We start from the raw sequence: 26,069 nt of genomic DNA on the forward strand, positions 1-26,069 counted from the left end.
TGTCACGTTGGGTAAATGGAGGAGACCGAGGCGCAGCGTGATATGAATACATGTTCCTTTAATGACGATGAAGAAACACATAAACTACAAAAACAACAAAACAAACGAGGATAAAAAAACAAAAGAATAACAATACAAACTGAATGACAAAAAATTTGTGTTTTAAGATCTCTTTGAAATATGTCCACAGTTTCTGCCCCTCTCAGGTTCTCTAGAAGGCTATTCCAGGGGCATAATACCTAAAGGCTGTCTCACCATGCCTCTTGGTCCCAGGCTTTGGGATAGTTAAAAGGCCAGTGCCAGAAGACCTGAGGGACCTACTGGGTACATAACTTAAAAGCATGTCTGACATGTATTGGGGAGCACAATCATGGATTGATTTAAAAACCAATAGAAGCATCTTTAAATGAATTCTAAAACTCAGGCAGCCAGTGCAGAGACATTAAAACCAGTGTAATATGTGCTCTCCTTCTGGTCTTGGTCAGTACCCGTGCTGCAGAATTCTGTATGTTTTGCAGTTGACCAATGGCTTTCTTGGGTAGACCAGACAGGAGAGCATTACAGTAATCAAGTCTGCTTGTAATAAAAGCATGGATAAGTTTCTCTGTATCAGCCTGAGAGAGAAACGGCCGCACCTTGGCAATGTTCCTGAGGTGGTAAAAAGCTATTTTGGTCACATTCCTCATGTGTGATTCGAAATTGAGTTCAGATTCTAAAATAACACCTAGGTTTTTTACCTGGTGTTTTATCTTTATTGCCCGTGAATTACAATGTGCGGACAGATTCTCTCTCTGTGCTTTGGCTCCAACAATAAGTACCTCGGTATTGTCTTGATTTAGCTGGAGGAAGTTGTGATCCAACCAAGTATTTAAATCACTAATACAGTACAATCATTTATCTATGGAGCTAAAATCCTCAGAAATGTAAAGTTGTGTATCGTCTACGTAGCAGTGAAAATCAATGCTATGCTTTCTGATAACGCTGCCAAGGGGTAACATATATAAACTGAACAGTACCGGACCCAAAATCGAACCCTTGTGGAATGCCACATGTGATATGTATTCTCTATGAGTTATCTTCACCCAGGGTGACAAGAAAAACTCTTGACCAGTTAAATTATGCAATTTCAATCTCCTGCTGTCCTCCTGAATCCACTAGAGAGTAAGGGTACACTACCCCCCCCCCCCCCCCCCATGTTCCGGGGACCCCCGTTAAATGTAACGTTTTGGAAAGGGGTCAGCTGGAGCCCTCTCGGGAGGAACTGGCCCTCTCTGTTGTTTTTTTTAACTAACCATAGAACAACACAGTGCTGCCAGCTGAAGGCTGTTTCTCTCCACCAGCTCAATGTGTTACTTTATTAAGAACTGTTTCTGTGTGTGGTTTTACCAGTATAGTCTGTGGAGACGGTTATGCTTTCTCCTTGTGTACTTTCCAGTGTTTCATAAAGCCTGTGTCACATTAGTTTCCAGTGTGGATTGTGCTGCAGGTAACACTAGGCAAAAGGACATATACTTGAATGTGATGTCATATAAATGAATGTGATGTACTAGCCTCTGAATCCCCAGTATTTGTCCCTGTCTATAACAGTCTATAACACACTTACCTCTAATGGTGGAAAACACAGACAGACAGACAAGACAGACACAGAGACAGTTTGGTTGACTATTTGGCTTTTACAAATAACCATTCAAATAGTCAAATAAAAGTACTTGTTTTGGGCTGTGTATTTGAAAATACTCAAAAAAAGTATTTGAATAAATAATACACAAAACCACATGCATTTGAACCTAGGTCGGATATACACATGCACACACTACTGGCATACTACCACCATACTGCCACCAACCCCCACAATAAAAAGGTTGTATAAAATACTATATTCTCCCTGGAGGTCGTTGCCATAGAATTAGGAATTAGAATACTACAACTGACATGAACATTCTTATGACGAGATAAAGGTCAGCCATTTTGGTCAGGGAGTTGGTTTGCCACTGCTGTGATAAGATATGTGTGTGTGTGTGTGTGTACACGCATGAACACCTGGAGTGGGCTTGTCACAGAATATGATAATAATTCCTGGGAAGGGCTGTGGCAGTCATGAAATTTCAGCAGCCAGTGATTGTCAAGCAAATCACTGTCAGTCTCATGGTAATTGAGCGTAAATGAACATAAACACATTGATGCAGACCTTTGGAACATCTACATTTTAAAAGTCTAATAAATCCATTTAATAGAGTCTACACCATCTAAAATAAATCATGGATTTATTGTGACCGGTCTAAAGAAACATGATATGAAGAAATAAAGTATATTTCTGAAGAACAGAATATCATACTCTGAGTTGTCCTTATGTTAGGTCCTGATCTGGCTATGCCGTATGGCTGTGTGCTACACTAGTTCATTTAGCAGACAAGATTTGCTTACAATTCTGTTGCATTATTTTATATTATTTTATAATATGAAGAATACAATTGAACATAGCTGAATAAAATAGGAAATATATTATCTACAAACAATTTGAGGGAGTGAGCAAACACATCTATTCTCTGTTGAGAGGTTAACAAAGAAACAGGTCCTCCTATATGCTTCATTTAGAGTTATTTATAGAACTTTAGTTGTGATACAAATATTGGGCTATAATGTTTAGAACTTTAATACATTCTAAGGCTGCATGATGCGACTACAATTATGATTTGAACAAAGTTGCATGAAAGGCATGAGCTCTGCTTTGTTTTTAGCGCAGGCTGTACACACTTCATCATCAGTCTTCATCAATTTGACAAGCGCTTGATAATGCCTCGAATTTCCCTGCGGCATCCCCTTTGTGCGGTCATAATGCTTCCTGAACAAATCTGTGCCAGTTGCGGACAGTGTCTGTTGTGCCATTGGGCTGAATATAATCATTATAATTCCCTTCTCCCATCTGCATGCTCCAAAGCACCTCTCACTCAAATGGCTCTCCGTCACATGATCGGGTCTTTCTCACAGGCTACAAGTGAAGACAGACACTTCGAGCACACAACTGTGTGTGTCCTCATCCAATTCCCGAGGAGTATATTCAAGATATTGGAAGAACTGTCCACATTTACTTTTCGTCAGCCAACAAGATGAGTAGGCCTAACGAACAGCAAAAGCACCAGCCTATGTCAATCTACTATCCCCCATAGTACAAGTTGACCTATTCTATTCTGTGCGAGAAATAAATATTCCAAACACAGTCTGGGAAGGTTGTGGGATGGGATAGATCTCAAATGAACACAACCACTAGCATCACAAATGTGGCTCACATAACAGATCAGAACTTTTAGCTTGAAATATTGATAAACTATTAGCCTATTTCTCCACGTTATAAGCAGAGGAAATGGGCACACGGCAGTTTTTAAGTGATCATTTTATTTATGAAGGGAAAAAAGCTATCCGAACCTTCATGGCCCTATGTGACAAAGTAATTGCTCCCCCTTGTTAAATCATGAATTTACTGTGGTTAATCACATTTTTTGGAAAGCTGAATTCAATTTCACTAGCGACACCCAGGCCTGATTACTGCCAGACCTGATGAATGAAGAAATCACTTAAATAGAATCTGTCTGACAACGTGAAGTAGGCCAAAAGATCTCAAAAAGCAAGACATCATGCTGCGATCCAAAGAAATTCAGGAACAGTTGAGAAACAAAGTAATTGACATCTATCAGTCTGGAAAGGGTTACAAAGCCATTTCTAAAGCTTTGGGACTCTGGCAAACCACGGTGAGAGACGTTATCCACAAATGGAGAACATTTGGAACAGTGGTGAACCTTCCCATGAGTGGCCGGCCTACCAAAATTACCCCAAGAGCGCAGCGACGACTCATCCAAGAGGTCACAAAAGAACCCACAACAACATCTAAAGAACTGCAGGCCTCACTTGCCTCAGTTAAGGTCAATGTTCATGACTCAACCATAAGAAAGAGACTGGGGGAAAATGGTTTCAATGGCAGATTTCCAAGGTGAAAACCACTGCTGACCAAAAAGAACATAAAGGCTTGTCTCACTTTTGACAAAAAAATACATCTTGATCATTCCCAAGACTTTTGGGAAAATATTCTGTGGACTGACGAGACAAAAGTAAAACTTTTTGGAAGGTGTGCATCCCGTTACATCTGGCGTAAAAGAACATCATACCAAGTCAAATCTGGTGGTGGTAGTGTGATGGTCTGGGGCTCCTTTGCTGCTTCAGGACCTGGGCGACTTGCTGTTGTTATTGATGGAGCCATGAATTCTGCTCTCTACCAAAAAATCCTGAAGCAGAATGTCCAGCCATCAGCTCGTGACCTCAAGCTGAAGCGCACCTGGGTTCTGCAGCAGGACAATGATACAAAACACACCAGCAAGTCCACCTCTGAATGGCTTAAACAAAAAAAATGAAGGTTTGGAGTGGCCTAGTCAAAGTCCAGACTTGAATCCGATTGAGATGCTGTGGCGTGACCTTAAAAAGGTGGTTCATGCTCGAAAACCCTCCGATGTGGCTGAATTAAAACAATTCTGCAAAGAAGAGTGGGCCAAAATTCCTCCACAGCGATGTGAAAGACTCATTGCCAGTTATTGAAAATGCTTGATTGCAGGTTTAGTGGGACAATTACTTTTTCACATAGGGCCATGAAGGTTCGGATAGCTCTTCACTTAAAGACTGCATTTTGTGTTTACTTGGGTTATCTTTGTGTAATTTTTACATTTGTTTGATGATCTGAGACAGTTAAATGTGACAAATGTGCAAAAAAACAAGAAATCAGGAAGGGGGCAAATACCTTTTCACAGCACTGTATATGCCTATGGGCTAGGCTACATGAGGTGTGTGACTATGATTTGCCTTACTGCATTCAAGCTGGTCATCATTCACAAGTGATAATATCTCATTCACAAGTGATGCTAATGCTAATATTGTCACCCATCAGACTATTCTTGATTTAATCTCGTATTTACATATCCTGAATAATATATGTGTGAAATTTGTTTTGATTTAGAATGAACCATTATCATGTACCTGTATGGGAAAAATGCATGTCATCTATGCACTTAAATAGCGAATGGAGGACGTTTTCCTGTGGTTCATTTTCATGCCAGCCAGGTGAGCTATACTCTTGTTTTAAAGAGAAGCAATGTGCTTAATATTATTAATGTTGCGAAATAAATATAGTAGGCCTAGACTATAAAAAGCTGATGGGATCCTCCTCTTTTTAACAGAGGCCATCACTCTGTTTTCTCACGCAATTACATAACTTATAGAAATGTTGCGCAACATGAGCTCATAGACTCTCATGAAGTGTTTGATAAGATTTTTTATTACATTTGCATTGATGTCAGCTATATTGGAGGGACAGTAGAGTGCTGAGTACCAGGCAGTTAGCAAGTTGACCATCAGCAGGATCAGAGCTTGGAGAAGCCTAATTAAGGTGACTAAGCGATCACGTGGAATTTGACTGCCAGCATGACTCTGGTGTGGCTGGTGTGGCAGTAATACGTTTACCGTAAAAGCCCTATTCCTGGCTTGACTTAGTATCACAGTTGTGTGAGCAACTGGAGTCATAGAATAACAAAGACACTCCTGGCTTGGCATGCAGTACCCCATGCCAGCTCCTCAGTGCTTTGTTACAATATGGTGGTTTGGTTTGGTCAAAACAAGAACAGTGACAACACATGTCTACAGAAAGTGGCAGAGTCATCATTGCACCTGGTTAGTTTGGCACGCTGTGTGTGTGTTAAGTTGGTAACCCTCTGCTACACACAGATGGTGGAGTCTGGCAGAAGCTCAACGAGTGGGAGAGAGAGACACCAGTGGCCCAGTCTGAACCATAGAGAACAACAATAAAGACCAGGGTCATGTTCAGCACTTATAAAGCGGACAAAAACAGAGGAAAACGGGGAGGTACTATCTGCAGTCCAATAAGAAATTCTTTTTTACTCTTCGTTGCGCAACGCTTTGCTACGGTATGCCCTAGTGAATACACCCCATGGTTCACAGGAGAATTCAGTGCCAGTCACTGGCTCCTACTCCATCTGTGGCCACTAGAGGTCTGTGTAACCTCATATACACAGTGACTCAAACATCCACTTCTCTAGTATGTTCACTCACAGATTGTTGTAACAATGAATGATCTACAAACTACATTCCTGGATCCATACAACTTTGTGTGCATCTCAAATGGCACCCTATTCCCTATATAGTGCACAACCTTTGACCAGGAACCTATAAGGAAATGGGTGTCTTTCGGGATGCAACCTAAGAATACAGGCCGTGGCTGCGAATACAGAGGTTTCACCGCGTCCTTCCAGAGATCTCTTTCTCGAAGCTAAGGACCCGAATCACATTCTGCGCTTGCGTTATTTTATGCACACTACGTAGCTACTGCTCACACTCCTGCTCCCTTCATGTTTTTCTCTTTACTCACCCTCTTCTCAACCATGATGACGTAGCCCGACTCTGCCTGTGTAGGGACAGCTAAAATAAAAACCGTGCAGCGATTTTAAATGAACATTCCAAAAAACAACCCGTCTGTTATAACAAATATTGCAACTTGCACAAGCAGGACGCAGTCCCTACACATCCACGTTTTGTGTGATGATGTAGGCTAATCTGTATAGTTGCTGCCATGTCGTAGCCACTAGCCAGAGTTCCTGAAAAAAGAACACTGATACTTTGACTGCCTCCTGCTTAGCCGATGATTGCAACGATGATGAAACAACAACATTAATTGGCTAATTAAACTGCGTGTCTGTGTCTTGCTTGTGTTTGAAATGCTGCCTAGATAGCAGCGTGTAACACTCCAAAAACTGTCTGCATTTTAACCTCATGCAGGCCCGACGAACCGCTATTACCGCTTCTCAATGGTCATGCAACTGCAGCACAAGAAGCATACCCAGCTGTTCCACCTCTGGGCAGCCGAGCTGTATACAGCCGAGCGTGTATCTGGACCAGTAACCAGAGTCTGACAGCGGTGTGCTGTCCTTACATCTTTGTCAACTACCGCTTTAGACAGCGTACTATTTGTAATTGATCATCTTCATATCATAGTGAAAGTAGATGTAAAAAGAACGAGTCAATGTTTGCAATGATGATGAGAAAATAATGTTAAACCGCTATTTTGACTGTAGTGTCTGTCTTGCTTGTGTTTGATATGCTGGCCTAAATAGCTGCATGTAACTCAGCAGCTAAGAAGAACATGAAATCACAAGACAGCCTTTGCGTCGTGCTTAGGTTTGCAATACTGTTACAACAGGCGACAACGTTTGTACGAACATGCCGATCATGTTGTTTGTGCACAACATCAACATGACAGCTGCATGTAGCCTAACGCCCCTCCTGAAAAAAGAACATTCAATATTCCTTGAGGCAAGGAATGCACAGTTCGAACATGTCGACTATGTCTTTAGCTTCGACTGTAAAAATAAAATAGGGCTTTAGTGTGCGACATCAAGTTGCCCTCCGAGGGTCAAGAAATGGGCAGCAGCAGCGGAGCACTGAGCAGAAGCTACGTAGGCAGCAGAGTGGGCAGCAGCAGCGGAGCACTGAGCAGAAGCTACGTAGGCAGCAGAGTGGGCAGCAGCAGCGGAGCACTGAGCAGAAGCTACGTAGGCAGCAGAGTGGGCTGCAGCAGCGGAGCACTGAGCAGAAGCTACGTAGGCAGCAGAGTGGGCAGCAGCTACATAAAAGTAAATTCTGCACATGCAGAGAAATCTCTATCATTAGCCACAGCAAGTCAGGTTATGGAAAATCTGGAACCGCAGCCACTCTGTTGAATATTATCTCCATCACAATTCCCTGAGTCCTAATCAAAACAGTGTGGCTTATCTGAAGTCAAGTTCAGATCGCATGATGTCCACTATAATTGCAATCCCCTGTTTTTGTCAGCTTAATTAAGATAATAGGACAGTCCTATTGTCACCAACCACTGGGCATCTCTCTTCTCTCCTTACCATCTCTGTATTTCTGTAGTCTGGAAGGCCATTAAGTAAGACTGATAGACCTCTCTCCCTCTCTCTCTACCAGGACCGGCCCAGTCTCAATGGGCTGTACCAGGCAAAACCCTTCACTATATTAGGCCAAGCCTTCACACGGAATCACAAATGACCTCATTGCATCATCCCCTCTGAACATCTGCTATCTGTGGACTAGAATGTCGGCTATAGCCGTTAAGAGTCAGACACACAGCTATCAGAATTATGATCAATCAGAGATAAGACCAAGCAGGGTCATTTCATATAATCAACTCACAAAATGCCCCTTTGATTAAATATGGTTAATATAGTGTGAAACGACCAACAGAGTCCTCTCCTTCTCGAACAGGGAAAACATTAAACACATATGAATAATTAGTCTACTTCAGCTCATCCAGACGCCACTTTACAAATGAGCACTCTGGATGTGCTGTGCTCTGCAGATGACACGGCCTTCTGAAGTGGGGGAGGACATTGATTATCTGTCACTACAGAAGAGCCTAAGGGGAGAGAGAATAAGAGGGGGAAAGGGGATAGAGATGGTCAACTACTGTGTAATTGGACTCCTGCTTCCCCATCTGGGGAGAGGGAGTGGCCATGCAAGACACTCAGACAGGAATTAGCGGAAAGGATGTGGTCCGTTCTGTTCAGTACAACAAGTCGGTCTACACGCGATACAGAAAGTCATGCTACGCTAAAGCATTACTTTGGCTGATCTGTATTTGAACATATACTGCAGAGCAATAGGTGTTGGAAGAGACAGAAAGAAATAGAAAACAGCAGGTAATCCGTGGGATTTAAAGTAGCATTTTGTAAGGCTATGAGTCAGCTATTTCCCTCTGTGGGTGTGTGTTTCTCCCTTAGCATGAATGGAGTATCAGAAGAATGAGGCCTTTCATTACAACGGAGCCAGAGCCCAGGGATAATCCCCTTTGTACTTTATTCTACCTACATACCTATCGCTGGAGGTAAGGATTATAATGCAGGAGAGAGCAGGAGAGAGCAGGAGAGAGCAGGAGAGAGAGAGAGCGGGAGAAAGAGAGAGCGGGAGGGAGAGAGAGCAAGAGAGAGAGAGAGAGCTTTGATAACAGAGAACACTACCTTTACAAGAAAGAGAACAAATTGAATTTGACATGAGACAAGATACCTCAGTGTCTGGTCAGACAAGGTGACAGGAGCAGAAAGAACAGACACCCCCTCACTGTGTAATCCAGGAAAAGCATCTCAAGTCACACAAGAAACTTCCGGGAATCAAAAAACACCCTCAAACTAAAAATATAAAGGAATATAGTGTTTGTTTGTTCACTCATTCATTGCCGTTATGAATTACAGCCTAAATTGTTATGAATGGTTGAATCACACATTTCTTGACCAACACACACACATACGCACACTGGTGCTCAGTGTGTGGGAGAGGGCATGATAACAGGTAGCTAAATAAATCTCAACCCCACAGTGTACTTCACATCAACGGAGTTGAGCTGCGACAACGCAAAGTTTTTATCAAAACTATGGATTTGGCACGAAATGACTGAGAATAGCAATTACACAGAAAAAAGCACAGAGTTGAGTTTTACTTGGCCAGATAACAGGAGGCTGTAAGCACTGTGAAGAACACAGCAAGACACTTCTAAACCATTCTGTACTACCATGGAGTAGCTACACTACAGCATGGGAATGTGTGTGTGTGTGTGTGTGTGTGTGTGTGTGTGTGTGTGTGTGTATAATTTGTTTTGTTTCATCTAGTTTGGCTGTGGATTATCATGTATCTGTTATTCATGGTTATCCTACATTTACTGTACACAATTTGTCTTGCCTCTTAGATTATTGAGACCATTTGCAATGCAATCATCTGTTGTCTAGAGCCTGACTGTCATATAAGTGTTTCTTATTCACAAAGGAAGGAAATTCCGTTCAGTGTTTATGAATGTGTTTTCCATATTCAGCATATCTGGAGGTTGTTGTTGTTGTGGAACTTGGTAGTCTAGTTCAGCCATAATGAAGACGCGAGCAACATCTTAAAGTCAGAACTCAATGACCCTCCATGAAAATAGAATCATTATCTTCACTGGCATATTTGAAATGTGAATCAGTATTCAGTCTGGTTTTGTTTAGTAGTTGTTAGTAGGAAAATGGGGCTTGAAGAGCAGAAGATGTGAACCCATCGACCCCTGTGCGTGAATGCCTGTGTGTGTGTGTGTGTGCATGTTTGAATTTGTGAATGTGTAAGCACATTTTTCTGATCTTACCCAACAGTTCCATGGCATCATCCTCGTCCCCTATTTCCTCCTCGGTGAGTGAGGGGGCGGAGCTATGGGCGGAGTCAAAGGAATCCTGGGACAACATGGCCGCCAGGAGCTTCTTGTGGTGCTGCTGCTGCTGCTTCAACCCTTTACTCTTCCCCTCCATCTTCACACTGGAGAAAGAGGAAGGGGAGGGGTTACAACAGGAAAAAGAGAGGTTAGAATGGGAAGGGGAGGGGTTTTCAACCTGCCCCTGACAAAAGGAACACCTATGTGAGAATGCTATTTATTGGCCTCCCAGGTGGCGCAGTGGTTGAGGGCGCTGTACTGCAGCGCCAGCTGTGCCATCAGAGTCCCTGGGTTCGCGCCCAGGCGTAACCGGCCGCGCCTGGGAGGTCCGTGGGGCGACGCACAATTGGCCTAGCGTCGTCCGGGTTAGGGAGGGCTTGGTCGGTAGGGATGTCCTTGTCTCATCACGCACCAGTGACTCCTGTGGCGGGCCGGGCGCAGTGCGCGCTAACCAAGGTTGCCAGGTGCACGGTGTTTCCTCCGACACATTGGTGCGGCTGGCTTCCGGGTTGGATGCGCGCTGTGTTAAGAAGCAGTATGGCTGGTTGGGTTGTGTTTCGGAGGACCCTTGACTTTCAACCTTTGTCTCTCCCGAACGGGAGTTGTAGCGATGAGACAACTCCCAAACTAACAATTGGATACCATGAAATTGGGGAGAAAAGGGGGTCAAATTCAAAAAATAAATACATCTTTTTTTTTATTGTATAAAATATATATATCCATGGCTTAAAAACAAAGGTGTCATTTTACGCTGATGATTCATGTTCTTTTAAAACCACAATAGAATCCCCCCACAGCCTCATAGAGGATCTAGATACTTTTGCTAACCTCTCTAGATTAAAACCAAACCACTTATGATAACTGTACCATATTACATATTGGATCACTAAAAAAAATTTACTTTTACATTACCGTGTAGTTTACCAATAAAATGGTCTGACGGGGATATGGACAGACTCGGTATACAAATCCCGATATAGAAATGATCTCACTCCAATACATTTTAATAGAAAGTTATCAAAAATAGATCTTCCTACCATGGAAAGGCAATACCTGTCTATTTGTGGAAAAATCACCCTGATTAACTCTTTAGTCATCACTATTTGCTTATGGTTTTGGCCATCACAAAGCCCTGACCTCAATCCTATAGACAATTTGTGAGCAGAACTGAAAAAGCATGTGTGAGCAAGGAGGCCTACAAACCTGAATCAGTTACACCAGCTCTGTCAGGAGGAATGGGCCAAAATTCTCCCAACTTGTTGTGGGAAGCTTGTGGAAGGCTAACCGAAATGTTTGACCCAAGTTAAACTATTTAAAGGCAATGCTACCAAATACTAATTGAGTGTATGTACACTTCTGACCCACTGGGAATGTGATGAAAGAAATGAAAGCTGAAATAAATCACTCTACTATTATTCTGACATTTCACATTCTTAAAATAAAGTGGTGATCCTAACTGACCTAAGACAAGGAATTTTTACTATGTTTAAATGTCAGGAATTGTGAAAAACTGAGTATTTTTATTTTTATTTGGCTAAGGTGTATGTCAACTTCCGACTTCAACTGTATGAATGTTTATATATATAAATCTATCCCCAATATTAAAGCTGATCCACCCCTTAAAATAAAAAAATGTAAAATACATTGCAGGCTGATTGTGGTGATGGTGTGGGGTGTGTTTTCATGGCACACATTGGGCCCCTTAATAAAAGTGGAACAATGTTTGAATGCCACAGGATATCTGATCATCATTGCCAATAAGGTGCATCCCTTCATGGCAGCAATGTATCCATCTACAATTAGATTGTTTTCAGCATGATAATGCCCCATGCCACAAGGCTAGGATTGTACTAGCCTGCCCAGACACCAGATCTCAATTCAATTGAGCATCGGTGGGATGAGATCAACATGGGCCAGCATCTCTGTGTAACACCTTCGACACCTTGTAGAGTCCACGCCCCGACAAATTGAAACTATTCTGAGGGCAAAATATATTAGGAAGGTGTTCCTTTTGTACATTGAGTGTATATATACATTGCTCGTTGTGAAATTTCTCCATTTCATTACTTTGGATTTGTGTGTATTGTTCTGTATTGCTAGGTATTACTGCACGGTAGGAGCTAGAAATACAAGCATTTAGCTGCACCTGCAAAAACATCTGCAAATATGTATACGCGACCAATAACATTTATATTTTATTATGATTGGATTCTGTATCTCTGAGGCTGTGTGTATCTGTAGGCAGGTGCAGCTTCTCTACCCAGTACACAGTGTCCTCACACTTAAGTACCTCTCCACATGGCTTCCACCTGGCAGCTATTTCACGATCGTTTGAGAATAGGCTGTGTCCCAAATGGCACCCTATTTCCTATATAGTGCACGACTTTTGACCAGGGTTCATAGGGAGTCCTGCCATTTGGGACTTGGCGTATACAAACCAACAGGGCCATTAAAGTAGAGAGGTAGACACTCACACTTTCCTCTGTTGATTACCAGGAAGTGAATAGGCTTGGATAATTATTAACAGACTCGAACTGAGGAAAAGAGTAATTAAAATCACAACACAACATAGAGGATGTGAGGCTACAGAGAGAGAGAGAGAGGCGGGGGCAGAGACCGAAAGAGAGAACGAGAGAGAGAATAAGAGTGAATGAGAAAGAGTAAAAGAGGAGAGAGGTTGAGAGAGAGCAAGAGAGAAAGTTAAAAAAGAGCAACAGATCACAGAGGGGAGGTTGCAGAGAGGGCGTGAGAGAGGGAGTAGAGAGAGAGAGAGAGAGAGAGAGAGAGAGAGAGAGAGGAAAAAGAGAATGAGAGAATGAGAATATAGAAGATAGAATTAGGATAGTGTATTCAGTATTCACTGCACCCCTGTGTGAGAGATATAGTCAGCATTGGTGCAGTTAGCTGCCATTAGCAATGGGGATGTTACACTGCAGCGTTGCTCCCTTTTGTATTGAGTTGCTGAAAAACAGTCCATGGGAAGCCAGAAGTGAAATGAAATGTCATCTTACTGTGCCGGCGGGAGTCACTCTACAACAGACCCACGTTTGGAAAGTCTGTTTAATAATACGACCTTTTAGATATTCACCCTGTTTTAATGACCAACCGTCCTGCCCACGGGCACAGTAAGTTGAAATATAATTTGATTTAACTTTGGCTTCCCACTGACTTTTTTTTTGCGCAACCCAATACAAAAGGGAGCAATGCTGCAGTGTAGCATCAGCAGTGCTAATAGCAGCTAGGGTGCAGTCAGCCGGTCTCTGATCTATCAGCGCGTCTCTGTCCAAGACAGCTCCTTTGTCGTTGTCATGCCAAACATATTGGCTACAGCAGACACCGAGGCAGTTAGAGGAACAGATGGGTTTTAGAGCTATGACATATGATGTACTGAGGCAGGGAACTGGTCAAAACACCACAGCTCTGGTAATCACAAGTCTTTACAAGGCACATAGAGGATGCATGTTCAAAGCATATCGAATCTTCAAAAGAGATAACCGACATAAACAAGTTCCCCATAGCTAGTTTGATTGAACAGTGACCTAAGTCCTTACAATGGATCCAGACAAAGAGGATATGATTATAGAGCAAAGAAAGGATACATGGTCTGACAATAGAAACCTGTCCGAACACCTTATTGTTTCTCATATCAGGTTTGAATGAATGTGGCCCAGTCCATTCAAACGATCCAGACAAAGGACTGTGTCCCAAATAGCACCCTATTACCTATTACAGTCCACCATGCGCCCTGGTCAAAAGTAGTGTACTATATAGGATACTGGGTGCTATTTGATGGGCAGACAATGGCTGTGTGTTCTGTTGTAGCTATAGAAGCTGAGTTATGGAGCAGGTCTTGCTGCTTTTAATGATCCATGATGGACTTCGCAGGTCCAGGAAGAAAACCTTCTCTAGAATCTACACGCTGTATCCTCTAATCTGGGTCCTTTCAAAGACCAGGATGTTAAATTACAATGGAGGAACAATTCCTAGAATGCATCCTACAACGCACCACAGAGATACAACGCCCCACAGAGATACAACGCACCACAGAGATACAACGCCCCACAGAGATACAACGCACCACAGAGATACAACGCCCCACAGAGATACAACGCCCCACAGAGATACAACGCCCCACAGAGATACAACGCCCCACAGAGATACAACGCACCACAGAGATACAACGCACCACAGAGATACAACGCACCACAGAGATACAACGCACCACATAGATACAACGCACCACAGAGATACAACGCCCCACAGAGATACAACGCCCCACAGAGATACAACGCACCACAGAGATACAACGCCCCACAGAGATACAACGCCCCACAGAGATACAACGCCCCACAGAGATACAACGCCCCACAGAGATACAACGCCCCACAGAGATACAACGCCCCACAGAGATACAACGCCCCACAGAGATACAACGCACCACAGAGATACAACGCCCCACAGAGATACAACGCACCACAGAGATACAACGCCCCACAGAGATACAACGCACCACAGAGATACAACGCACCACAGAGATACAACACCCCACAGAGATACAACGCACCACAGAGATACAACGCCCCACAGACATACAACGCCCCACAGAGATACAACGCACCACAGAGATACAACGCACCACAGAGATACAACGCACCACAGAGATACAACGCACCACAGAGATACAACGCACCACAGAGATACAACGCACCACAGAGATACAACGCACCACAGAGATACAATGCACCACAGAGATACAACGCACCACAGAGATACAACGCACCACAGAGATACAACGCACCACAGAGATACAACGCACCAGAAAGTTGAGAGCCAGAGAAAAGAAAAAACTAAAGTACAATTCAGTGAAAACAATTGACTAAGCAGAGCAGAGACAGACTCCTAGAATAAACACAAACATCTGCATAACTTCACCCTGCTGCTGAGGTGGAATGGCTTTATCTCCAGCTAGGGCACAAACTGTGTGGAAGAGGAATCAACGACCCAATAATGCCTCCAATTTAATATCCACAGATAAAGAAATGTACTATGGAGCGCGCATGTGTGTGTGTGTGTGTGTGTGTGTTGCACCGGCTCCATATTTGACATAATAATTCATTTCCATATCCTGTCTGGGATGGAGGGTGTGTGTTAGGGATTAGGACTGGAGAGCCTTAATTGGATGAATATCTCATCAGAATGACTAGGACTTACAGGTTCCAGGGGGAGAGAGGGAGGTCAGTACTTGAAAGGAATGGCGAGAGAATGAGCCAGAGAGGGAGGGGAGAGAGAGAAAAAGAGAGAGAGATACATAGAGAAAGAGCGAGAGATTAAACATCTTCATATCCTGAGCAGGAAGAGTATTACTATGCTAATGTGCCGTATGGATTAGGCCAAGCGAGACTGGTGGTTCTTTTCAGAGTAGTTTGTTTGTGTAACTTTTATTTGCAATTCTAGCGCCGGCCTGTGTCCCAAACGGTACCCTATTCCCGAAATAGTGCACTACTTTTCACAACAGGAGCCCTGGTCAAAAACAGGGAAGTTAATACGGAACAGGGTTCCATTTCGGACACAGTACTAAGTATAAGGTTCTGCTTTGAGACTTCAGATGAAGCAGTGGCATTGTAAGTTCTGTTTGTGAGAAATGTTGAGTTGCATTTGTTGTTCAGATTTTTCAAGTATTTTCAATGGGGAATCTCCTCCTCTCTATTTCCTTGAATTCCTTAGGGGGATCTTTGTCTCTCTTCCCCTCCTTTCTCTCCCTCTCTTTAGTCTCAGCCATCTACCTCCACAGGGACCAGGCTCAGGTAATGTGTTCTATTATAAATGACAACGACGAAAACACCAATCAACACAACATCAAATAAGAGACGTAGCTAGAATCAACTTAGAATCAAAATCTGAATCAAACTGATATGCTGTGTAGCACTCTCACCCCCCCCCCCCCCAGTTTTTACCAAACCTTGAGTGTGTGAGCCCTGGAGAGGGACTACGCCTCTGCTCAACTTCCCTGAGGGGAACAAGATAGCTCCTACCTTCAGAATCACAGAGAGTAGATCACAAGACCTCGACTACCAGGGACATGATAGAGAATGGCACCCTATTCTCTATGTAGTAAACTACTTCTCTGGTCAAAAGTAGAGCACTGTATAGGCAATAGGGTGCCACTTAGGACAAACACAGAGTATGACTCATACTGGAGAAAGGAAAAGACTACATTATCTGCTGTTAAAGTAATATAAAGTTGGGGTTTGTCATGGGAATACTGATATAAGAACAATACAGTTAAAATAGGGTAATTAGAAGATAAAAGATTAAAAGAAGAGTAGGAGTGGGGAGGGGAGACGAGACTGTAGTGTGAATACAGGAGGAGGGAGGAATTAAGTAAAAGAGGTGAGAGAGGGAACGAGAGAGGGGAGAGAGGGGGGCAAGAGAAAGAGAGGGGAGAGAGAGGGGCGAGAGAAAGAGAGGGGAGAGAGAGGGGAGGAGAGGTAGGGAGATAAAGAGAGAGAGAGAGAAAGGGGAGACTGAAAGAGAGAGGGGAGAGAGAGGGCTGGAGAGGGAGAGAGGAGAAAAGAGAGAAGAGGGAGAATGAGAGAGGGGGGGGGGGTGAAGGGAGGGATTGAGATGTCCCACACTGCACTCTGTCTTCCATACTATCTGTCCCAAAAAGTCTCTCCCAGAATTCACCTGGCTCTGCCTGATTTCCAAGAAGCCCACCACTCCAATCTTCCATTCCTCCACCCCTCCATTTAACCCTCACCTACTGCAGATACATACCCACAGGTAACTGTCAGCTCTCCTCAAACTCTAACAGTGAAAGTGGGATGGGAGGAGAATAGAAGAAAAGAGAAAGGCCAGAGAATGATGACAAGGTAAGGAAAATATATGGGGAGGAAAGCGGGCAAAGGACTGGAGAGATATAAGGGTAAGGATTGTAAGAAGATTAAGACCAAGCTGGGGTATTATTGTATGAAAAATATCAGAGGGCGGGGCTCTAATCAACCTCTTCTTCTAAATGTGGACAGACAGGCATCAGGAGAGACTACTGTAGAGTTGTTCAGTACAGCTGGGTTTTAGATCAGGCAGTGAATTGGGCAGCCCCATCATTATGTCAGGGGATGAAACGTTCCAAATGGCACCCGTTTCCCTATATTCATGTCCTGCACTTCAATCACTCAGGCACATCAGGCCATTGTTATGAATGTTCTCAAGCCACTCTCCGCCATAGTGGTACCCTAAAGTCAAGTGATGCCCTGAACAGGGGATAATGACTGTTTCATCTAAATTATGTTTCCAGGTCACTATAATGTACTTTAAACAAGCACAAAATGCTTGTGCTTCTAGTTCCGACAGTGCAGCAATATCTAACAAGTAATATCTAACAATTTCACAACAAATACCTAATAGACACAAATTGAAGTAAAGGAATGGAATTAAGAATACATAAATATATGAATGAGCAACGTCAGAGCGGCATAGACTAAGATACAGTAGATAGTATATAATACAGTATATACATATGAGATGAGTAATGCAAGATATGTAAACATTATTAAAGTGACTAATGTTCCATTTATTAAAGTGGCCAATGATTTCAAGTCTGTATGTGGGCAGCAGCCTCTGTGCTAATGATGGCTGTTTAATAGTCTGATGGCCTTGAGATAGAAGCTGTTTTTCAGTCTCTTGGTCCCAGCTTTGATGCACCTGTACTGACCTCGCCTTCTGGATGATAGCAGGGTGAACAGGCAGTGGCTCGGGTGGTTGTTGTCCTTGATGATCTTTTTGTCCTTCCTGTGACATTGGGAGCTGTAGGTGTCCTGGAGGGCAGATAGTTCGCCCCCAGTGATGCGTTGTACAGACCGCACCACCCTCTGGAGAGTCCTGCAGTTGTGGGCGGTGCAGTTCCCGTACCAGGCAGTGATACAGCCTGACAGGATGCTCTCAATTGTGCATCTGTAAAAGTTTGTGAGGGTTTTACATGACAAACCACATTTCTTTAGCCGCCTGAGGTTGAAGAGGCACTGTTGTGCTTTCTTCACCACACTGTCTGTGTGGGTGGACCATTTCAGTTTGTCAGTGATATGTATACCAAGAAACTTGAAACTTTCCAACTTCTCCACTGCTGTCCCGTCGATGTGAGACACCGATGAACTGGTTACTGATGCAACCTCTGACAATATTTTCCCGGGAAGCCCAATTCCACCTTCTTCAAACCACTGGCGAAATCCCCTCTTAATCATCTCAAACTGTTTTTAAAACACAATTAAATTAAGCACAGACTACCCCTTGCTAATCAGGAAACTCTCAGGTATGTTGTGGTGGACTGTCATTATAATTGCTTCAAGGAAACCTGGGAAAATGATGTTTGTAGTGTGGCTAGCCACTGAATGGCTCTGAATTCAATATCAGCATGCAGTCATGCTATAAACACTTTTGGAGCTAACTAGTGCTCTCAAATCATATCCTGATGTTGACAGCAGATTGGGGTTGCATTAATAAAATTGTTAAATGATAAAATATTAAAGCATTAGACCTCTCACTAAAAGCGTCAGTCATACAAGAGTTATACTTAAACAAGAACTTGTTTTCAAATAGATTAATAAGAATGTCTCACACCTTGTGTTTTCCCCCGTTATCCATATTACAACCTCTCACTTTTTAATTGAAAACAGAACCTTGTTCAAAATATCCCCTTTCCAAAACAAGCCATACAAAGCTGGTTGAAATTCCACTTCCATCCTCCAGAAAATACAGAAAACATATTACCACAAATATTATGGTCAAACTCAAATATACTAATTGATTAAAAAAAGTATATACACATACTGTACATTATTCATTAGGCGCAATATCATAATAGGTTATCTTTGTAGCTTGTTTCTGTCACTGGTGTTGAGAGGAGTGGGCAAGAGGCAGTAGCAGGTTTAGAACTACTGAATCTATTTAAGTACCATAGATCAAAGCGGGACAAAAACCCAAACACTGTTGTGCTCAAAATATAAAGGAACAGGGTGAACCAAAAGTACAAAATATAAATTACTCAGGAAATAGTAGGAGAGGTTCCTCTCAGGAAAATAACATCTACAATGACCGACAAAAGATAAATGGCAGAGGGAGTAATTATACAGTGATAGAGTGGGGATTGGAACCAGGTGTGTGTGTAATGATGACAAGACAAGTCCGGGGTTGATGAGTGAAGGACGTTTGCCAGCAGTAGGTTCGGCAGCAGCTATAAGGCCGGCAACGTCGAACGCCTGACCTGGACAGGAGGGGGAGCCAAAGGGAAGGCTGGTGTGACAGTTTCTGGTCACAGGTTCAGGAGCGGTTGAAAAAGCTGTACAAACACTTCCTCCGAAGTGGGGGTGGTGGTGGATGGGCCATGAAAAAAAAAAAATAATAATAATAATTATATATATATATATATTGAGAAAACAAGTTAAATAGCTAACCAGCTGAGCTAGCAAACAATGTAACAAAAGTATCATTTTGGATTCTAAAAATACATTAACAGGCTATGCATTTCAGGAATCACAGTAGCAAGAACCCCTGGTGCACTGTTCAATTACTTCAATTTTTTTAAAGAAAACTCAACATTTGTCCCACTGCCCTCATTGGCTTTCATGTATTTCAAAACATGAGATGGTCCGAGGCTAGGAACATAATCATTATGTTCCTAAGTCCGAGGTGTCGGACTCAATGACGGTTGCTGTCCATTGGAGCGCTGCAATTGGTTGCCCAAAATGATGGGGCGGGGTTTATCGAAAGGTCAATTGAGAAATCATTAAGCCAGTAGAACATTCGTGCACCGGTCCTCAAAAGTACAAACAATATTGTGATGAAACGTGCAACCCACGAATAGTGAACTACTATAGACCAAAAGTGCACTGTCGTCCTATCACTCGATTCCCTATATGGTGCACTACTCTTGGCCATTTCAGACACAGACAGCGTTTTAGAGCTGGGCCTCAGATCAGGCAGAGCTGCGGGCAGCGCCATTATGCAAGCCACGGTACCTTTTAGCACATCTCAGTGGCTCTCAGTCCTCTAATGCACAGCAGCAGCAGCAGCAGCAGAAGACTGGCAAGCAAGAGGCAGCATCAGGAGCCAATACCCAGAAAACACAATTAAGCAGAAATAAATGATGTCAGCTGAGCCAAACACTTCTCAGACTTCATTGGAGGAACTCTTAGAGGATGCTACAAGGGACTGGGTTTTGGGGATAGGAGAGACACAGAGAGACACACACATACATAGAGATGTACACTGCACACATGCATACCCCTTATCCCTCTGCTGAGAACCCTAACAATGTGATTTATCTGACTAATCCAGCAATGGAATAACCTAATGAGATTACAAAAACCAGTGTGTGTGTGTGTGTGTGTGTGTGTGTGTGTGTCAGCTCGAGCATGAGTATGATTTATGATTTAATATCTGATCCTCTCTAATTAGCTACATCCCAGACAGTCGCCAAGTGCGCTCGCCACACACACACACACACACACACACAAACACACCACCGCCTGACAGTCCCACAATTCATATAACCACAGCAGCATCCGGAAGCGGGCCTTGGAGAGAGACTATTTATTTTATTACACACCTGCATCATTTTACAAAAACATACACTTTGTTTAAATTAGATGACTTTTTCATAACAGTGAATTACACCAAAGCCCATGTCAGATGTCTCCCTACAAAGACTTACTTCAGTAGCCTGAGTGCCAGCGCTATCATGCCAACTCCATGTCACGTATTGTCATGTCAACAGCCTGGCCTCATGGCAATCTCAGCGTTTGTCTTAAGAAGGACAGCAATGGAGTTGGCAATGGCACAAACGGATATAGGAACAGGCTATAACACACATTAAAAGGCTGTAGAATGAATGTGCCTTAAGCCACACCCTACAAACATCACCAGCTGATGGGATTGCACTCCTTTCCAGCATGGCTACATGGTGAGTAGTCTGTCTACAAATATTTTGGAGAGAATGAGTGAACAAGTTACTAAATCGTTGTGTATTTTTAAGAAGTATCATTTAATATGTCAAGAAATATGTCAAGCGTGGTTGTGGGGCTAAAACTGTCCAAACCAAAATGGTCACGACCAAAACAATTGACACCATGGCAATAGATAGAGGTCTCATCTTCGTATCTGTGTCATCATGGCATATGTGACAGCACGGGCTGCAGCACTGAGGCTATCTCCTGTTTAAAGTTAAATGTGCCATGCTCTACCAAATGATTTACAGCTGACCATCATGTGGGTCAAGTGGACAAGTGCACATTTTAGGAAAGAGGGTTTGAGTATTGAGACGCAACCCTCCAAGAGCCCAAACATTGACGTCTATTTGGCCCAAACAAAAACATCTATAATGTTCTGTACTGTACTGTACCCTACTGCACTGTACTGTACCCTACTGTACTGTACCCTACTGTAATGTGCTGTACTCTACTGTACTGTACCCTACTCTACTGCACTGTACTGTACCCTACTGTACTGTACCCTACTGTACTGTGCTGTACTCTACTGTACTGTGCCCTAATGTAATGTACTGTGCTGTACTAAACTATACTGTACTGTACTGTACTTTACACTAGATGGCAGTGATATATCTTAAAGCCATTTACAAATAATAGGCAACCTAATTTGAAGAAGAAGACAATGCTCTCTGATCCTTGGCTGATCCCACCCAACCCATAGGAACCCCCACCCAGTTGACTACTTAAAAATGGTGGAAAGCCTCATTGGCGAAGTCTACACTAAAACGAGACATATCCTTCTAGAGTCCTCTATCTGTCTCTATGATTGACACTTGATTGTTAGTCCACTGTACTTCTTTACATTTATTAAACACACAGGTTATTATTTGTATTTTAGATTATTTGTTGAGTTATTGAAGGACAGGGACATCTGGTGTCAACACCAAGAAAAGTACAGCAGACAGCCAGACAGTACAGAGAGGGGATAAAAACTGACCCTGTGTGATATCAAGAATATCTGGAAAAAGAAAAGGGAAAGAAATGCTTAAAGGAAAGGAAGAGGGAAAGGTCAAATTAATAAAATATTTATCTGAGAGGTCAAAGACAACACAGGTCAGCAGCAGTGAAAAGGCAGAAAGACAGACAGACAGAAAGACTTACCTTTTATTGATTGTGCTAGTGATATATCAATCACATGTGCCCCATTAGATATGGTATCAATTAAGTAAGCAATTAAGTTAAGAACGTACAGTATATGCCACGTCACAACCGAAACAATGATGTCACTACCGAAATGCCTGTTATTTTGCCACAATAAAGATAGAAAAAGTGACAACTAAGTCATTAGCAACATAATGAACTAGATGCATAAGTAATTCAATCCATCAATACATTTCAGATTCAAACAATCAACATTGAACATTTTACAGAGAACAATTATCTAAATTCTATTGAAAGGTTTTGAAAATCAGATTTTTTTTAAATCCTGTTTTTACTATTTTGTAAATGTTGTACGCAAATACAATGTGAAAAATGAATCTGTAATAGCATATGAATCATTACTGTGCAAAGTTGTTCATTTAATGCAACTTTTTCACTATGTTTCACTAGTGACAAATATATTGGGGTGGTAAGGATTTCAGGTAAATACAGTATCTCAAAAATGCCATTACAAAATGTCGTAGATATGTTGATCTGAATACGTGTGCTGAAAGTTTGGGAAAAATAGGATGCTTATTTATTCAACCCACAATTTACACCACTTTTGTAGAACGACCTATAGGCTATAGGGAAAGGGTGCCATTGGGGACAAATGCACAAAGTCGACCTCTCTGTTGCAGCTGGAGAAAGCTTAATTGGAAGGAGGGGTAGGAGAAGGAGAGGGGTAATTAAGGCGTCCTCATGCTTCCCAGCCTAAAAAGTTTGGAACAGTTTGTGCATATATTATTATGACATTTTGTAAAGTTTTTGTACTTCAGTGAGGGTTTATTTTTGTCAAGCGAAGGTAATTTAAGGGAGTATGCTAGCAAAATCATTCGGTTCACCTAGCCGAGTTCGGCCTCAGCATGCTTCAGTATGGCCGAACACGGCTAGACAAACAGAATGAACTGAACGAGTGTGCTAGCATACTCCCTTAAAATAAAATACCTTTGTTTGAAAAGTGAGAAAAAAGGCGATAGTATTGATTGTCCATTTTGAGACGCTGTAGCAAGTATACAGTTCCTCTAAATATTCAGATAACTCAAGAAAACTGTCATTAATTCATTTTTACATTTTGCAGAGGAGATCTTAGTCGCGCAATTTTACATATACAGTTGAAGTCGGAAGTTTACTCAGTTTTTCACAATTCCTGACATTTAATCCTAGTAAAAATTCCCTGTTTTAGGTCAGTTAGGATCACCACTTTATTTTAAGAATGTGAAATGTCAAAATAATAGTAGAGAGAATGATTTATTTCAGCTTTTATTTCCTTCATCACATTCCCAGTGGGTCAGGAGTTTACATACACTCAATTAGTATTTTGTAGCATTGCCTTTCAACTTGGATCAAACGTTTTGGGTAGCCTTCCACAAGCTTCGCACAATAAGCTTGTGTAACTGAGTCAGGTTTGTAGGCCTCCTTGCTCACACATGCTTTTTCAGTTCTGCCCACAAATTTTCTATAGGATTGAGGTCAGGGCTTTGTGAGCAAGGAGGCCTACTCCAATACCTTGACTTTGTTTTCCTTAAGACATTTTGCCACAACTTTGGAAGTATGCTTGGGGTCATTGTCCATTTGGAAGACCCATTTGCGACCAAGCTTTACCTTCCTGACTGATGTCTTGAGATGTTGCGTCAATTTATCCACATAATTTCCCTCCTCATGATGCCATCTATTTTGTGAAGTGCACCAGGCCCTCCTGCAGCAAAGCACCCTCACAACATGATGATGCCACCCCCATGCTTCACGGATGGGATGGTGTTCTTTGGCTTGCAAGCCTCCCCCTTTTTCCTCCAAACATAACGATGGTCATTATGGCCAGACAGTTCTATATTTGTTTCATCAGACCAGAGAACATTCCTCCAAAAAGTACGATCTTTGTTCCCATGTGCAGTTGCAAACAATAGTCTGGATTTTTTATGGCGGTTTTGGAGCAGTGGCTTCTTCCTTGCTGAGCAGACTTTCAGGTTATGTCGATATAGGACTCGTTTTACTGTGGATATCGATACCTTTGTACCTGTTTCCTCCAGCATCTTCACAAGGTCCTTTGCTGTTGTTCAGGAATTGATTTGCACATTTCACACCAAAGTATGTTCATCTCTAGGAGACAGAACATGTCTCCTTCCTGAGCGGTATGACGGTTGTGTGGTCCCATGGTGTTTATATTTTCGTATTATTGTTTGTACAGATGAGCGTAGTACCTTCAGGCGTATGGAAATTTCTCCCAAGGATGAACCAGACTTGTGGAGGTCAACAATTCCTTTTCAGAGGTCTCGGCTGATTTCTTTAGATTTTCCCATGATGTCAAGCAAAGAGGCACTGAGTTTGAAGGTAGGCCTTGAAATACATCCAGAGGTACACCTCCAATTGACTCAAATGATGACAATTAGCCTATCAGAAGATTCTAAAGCCATGACATAATTTTCTGGAATTTTACATGCTGTTTAAAGGCACAGTCATGACTCCAACCTAAGTGTTTGTAAACTTCCGACTTCAACTGTAACTAAAATGTTTGGTGCAGTATTTCTCAATGTAAAAATGTGCATGAAAATGAGTCATCTCTCGTGGAATGACAACAAATACTTTTTTGAAGAATCCCAACCGTTGACCAATCATCGACTTCGGCTTGACTCCAGAAAAACTGTGTGTGTCCCCAAACATGCCTTTAAGGAGCACACACAAATACATTTACACATTTAAACACATACACAAGCCCCCCCCCACACACACACACACATTCTCTCTCTTTTACCTCAAGGCGGGGCTGTTATTGGCCCTCCCCCACACCTCAGTCTTGTTCCTTGGGACTGGGGGCTGGAGCATCTCTGCTGCCAGGGGGTCTGGATCCTCTTCCACCCTGCCCACCCACTCCCCCACAACCCTGGGCCGCAGCACTGAGTTATACCCCCCAAGGTTCTAGTGCAAGGGGGAGAGGGGTAGGTGAGAGAGAGAGAGAGAAAGAGAGAGAGAGAAGAAAGAGAGGAGAGGTGATGGAAGGGAGGGAGGTGGAGGGAGAAAAGGTAGAGAAAGGGACTGTCATATGGCCATTCAGTTCAAAACAGAAAGTAGATTTTATCATTGATACATTTGTGTGCCAGGCAAATAAATAAATGTTGCTTCTTTCTATGTATGTATGTATGTATGTATGTATGTATGTATGTATGTATGTATGTATGTATGTATGTATGTATGTATGTATGTATGTATGTATGTATGTATGTATGTATGTGTGTGTGTGTGTGTGTGTGTGTATGTATGTATTGATGTATGTATTGATGTATGTATTGATGTATGTATTGATGTATGTATTGATGTCTGTATTGATGTCTGTCTGTCTGTCTGTATTGATGTATGTATTGATGTCTGTCTGTCTGTCTGTCTGTCTGTCTGTATTGATGTCTGTCTGTCTGTCTGTCTGTCTGTCTGTATTGATGTCTGTCTGTCTGTCTGTCTGTCTGTCTGTATTGATGTATGTCTGTCTGTCTGTCTGTATTGATGTCTGTCTGTCTGTCTGTCTGTCTGTCTGTATTGATGTCTGTCTGTCTGTCTGTCTGTCTGTCTGTCTGTCTGTCTGTCTGTCTGTCTGTCTGTCTGTCTGTCTGTAT

General features: G+C 42.5%; 1 protein-coding gene across 6 annotated transcripts in view; it reads right to left on the bottom strand.

Annotated features, from left to right (window-relative positions):
- lg11h8orf34 (linkage group 11 C8orf34 homolog) overlaps positions 1 to 26,069 on the bottom strand; it is a 153,779-nt gene that overhangs the window by 72,212 nt on the left and 55,498 nt on the right. For all 6 annotated transcript variants that reach the window (XM_031836113.1, XM_031836112.1, XM_031836114.1 and 3 more), the window contains exons 6-7: positions 25,217 to 25,380; positions 10,220 to 10,386 (exon numbers count right to left, since the gene is read on the bottom strand). In XM_031836113.1, the coding sequence (XP_031691973.1) occupies positions 10,220 to 10,386; positions 25,217 to 25,380 (331 nt within the window). The remainder of the gene's footprint in view (positions 1 to 10,219; positions 10,387 to 25,216; positions 25,381 to 26,069) is intronic.

Source organism: Oncorhynchus kisutch, linkage group LG11 (genome assembly GCF_002021735.2).
Source record: "Oncorhynchus kisutch isolate 150728-3 linkage group LG11, Okis_V2, whole genome shotgun sequence".
Lineage (NCBI taxonomy): Eukaryota > Metazoa > Chordata > Actinopteri > Salmoniformes > Salmonidae > Oncorhynchus > Oncorhynchus kisutch.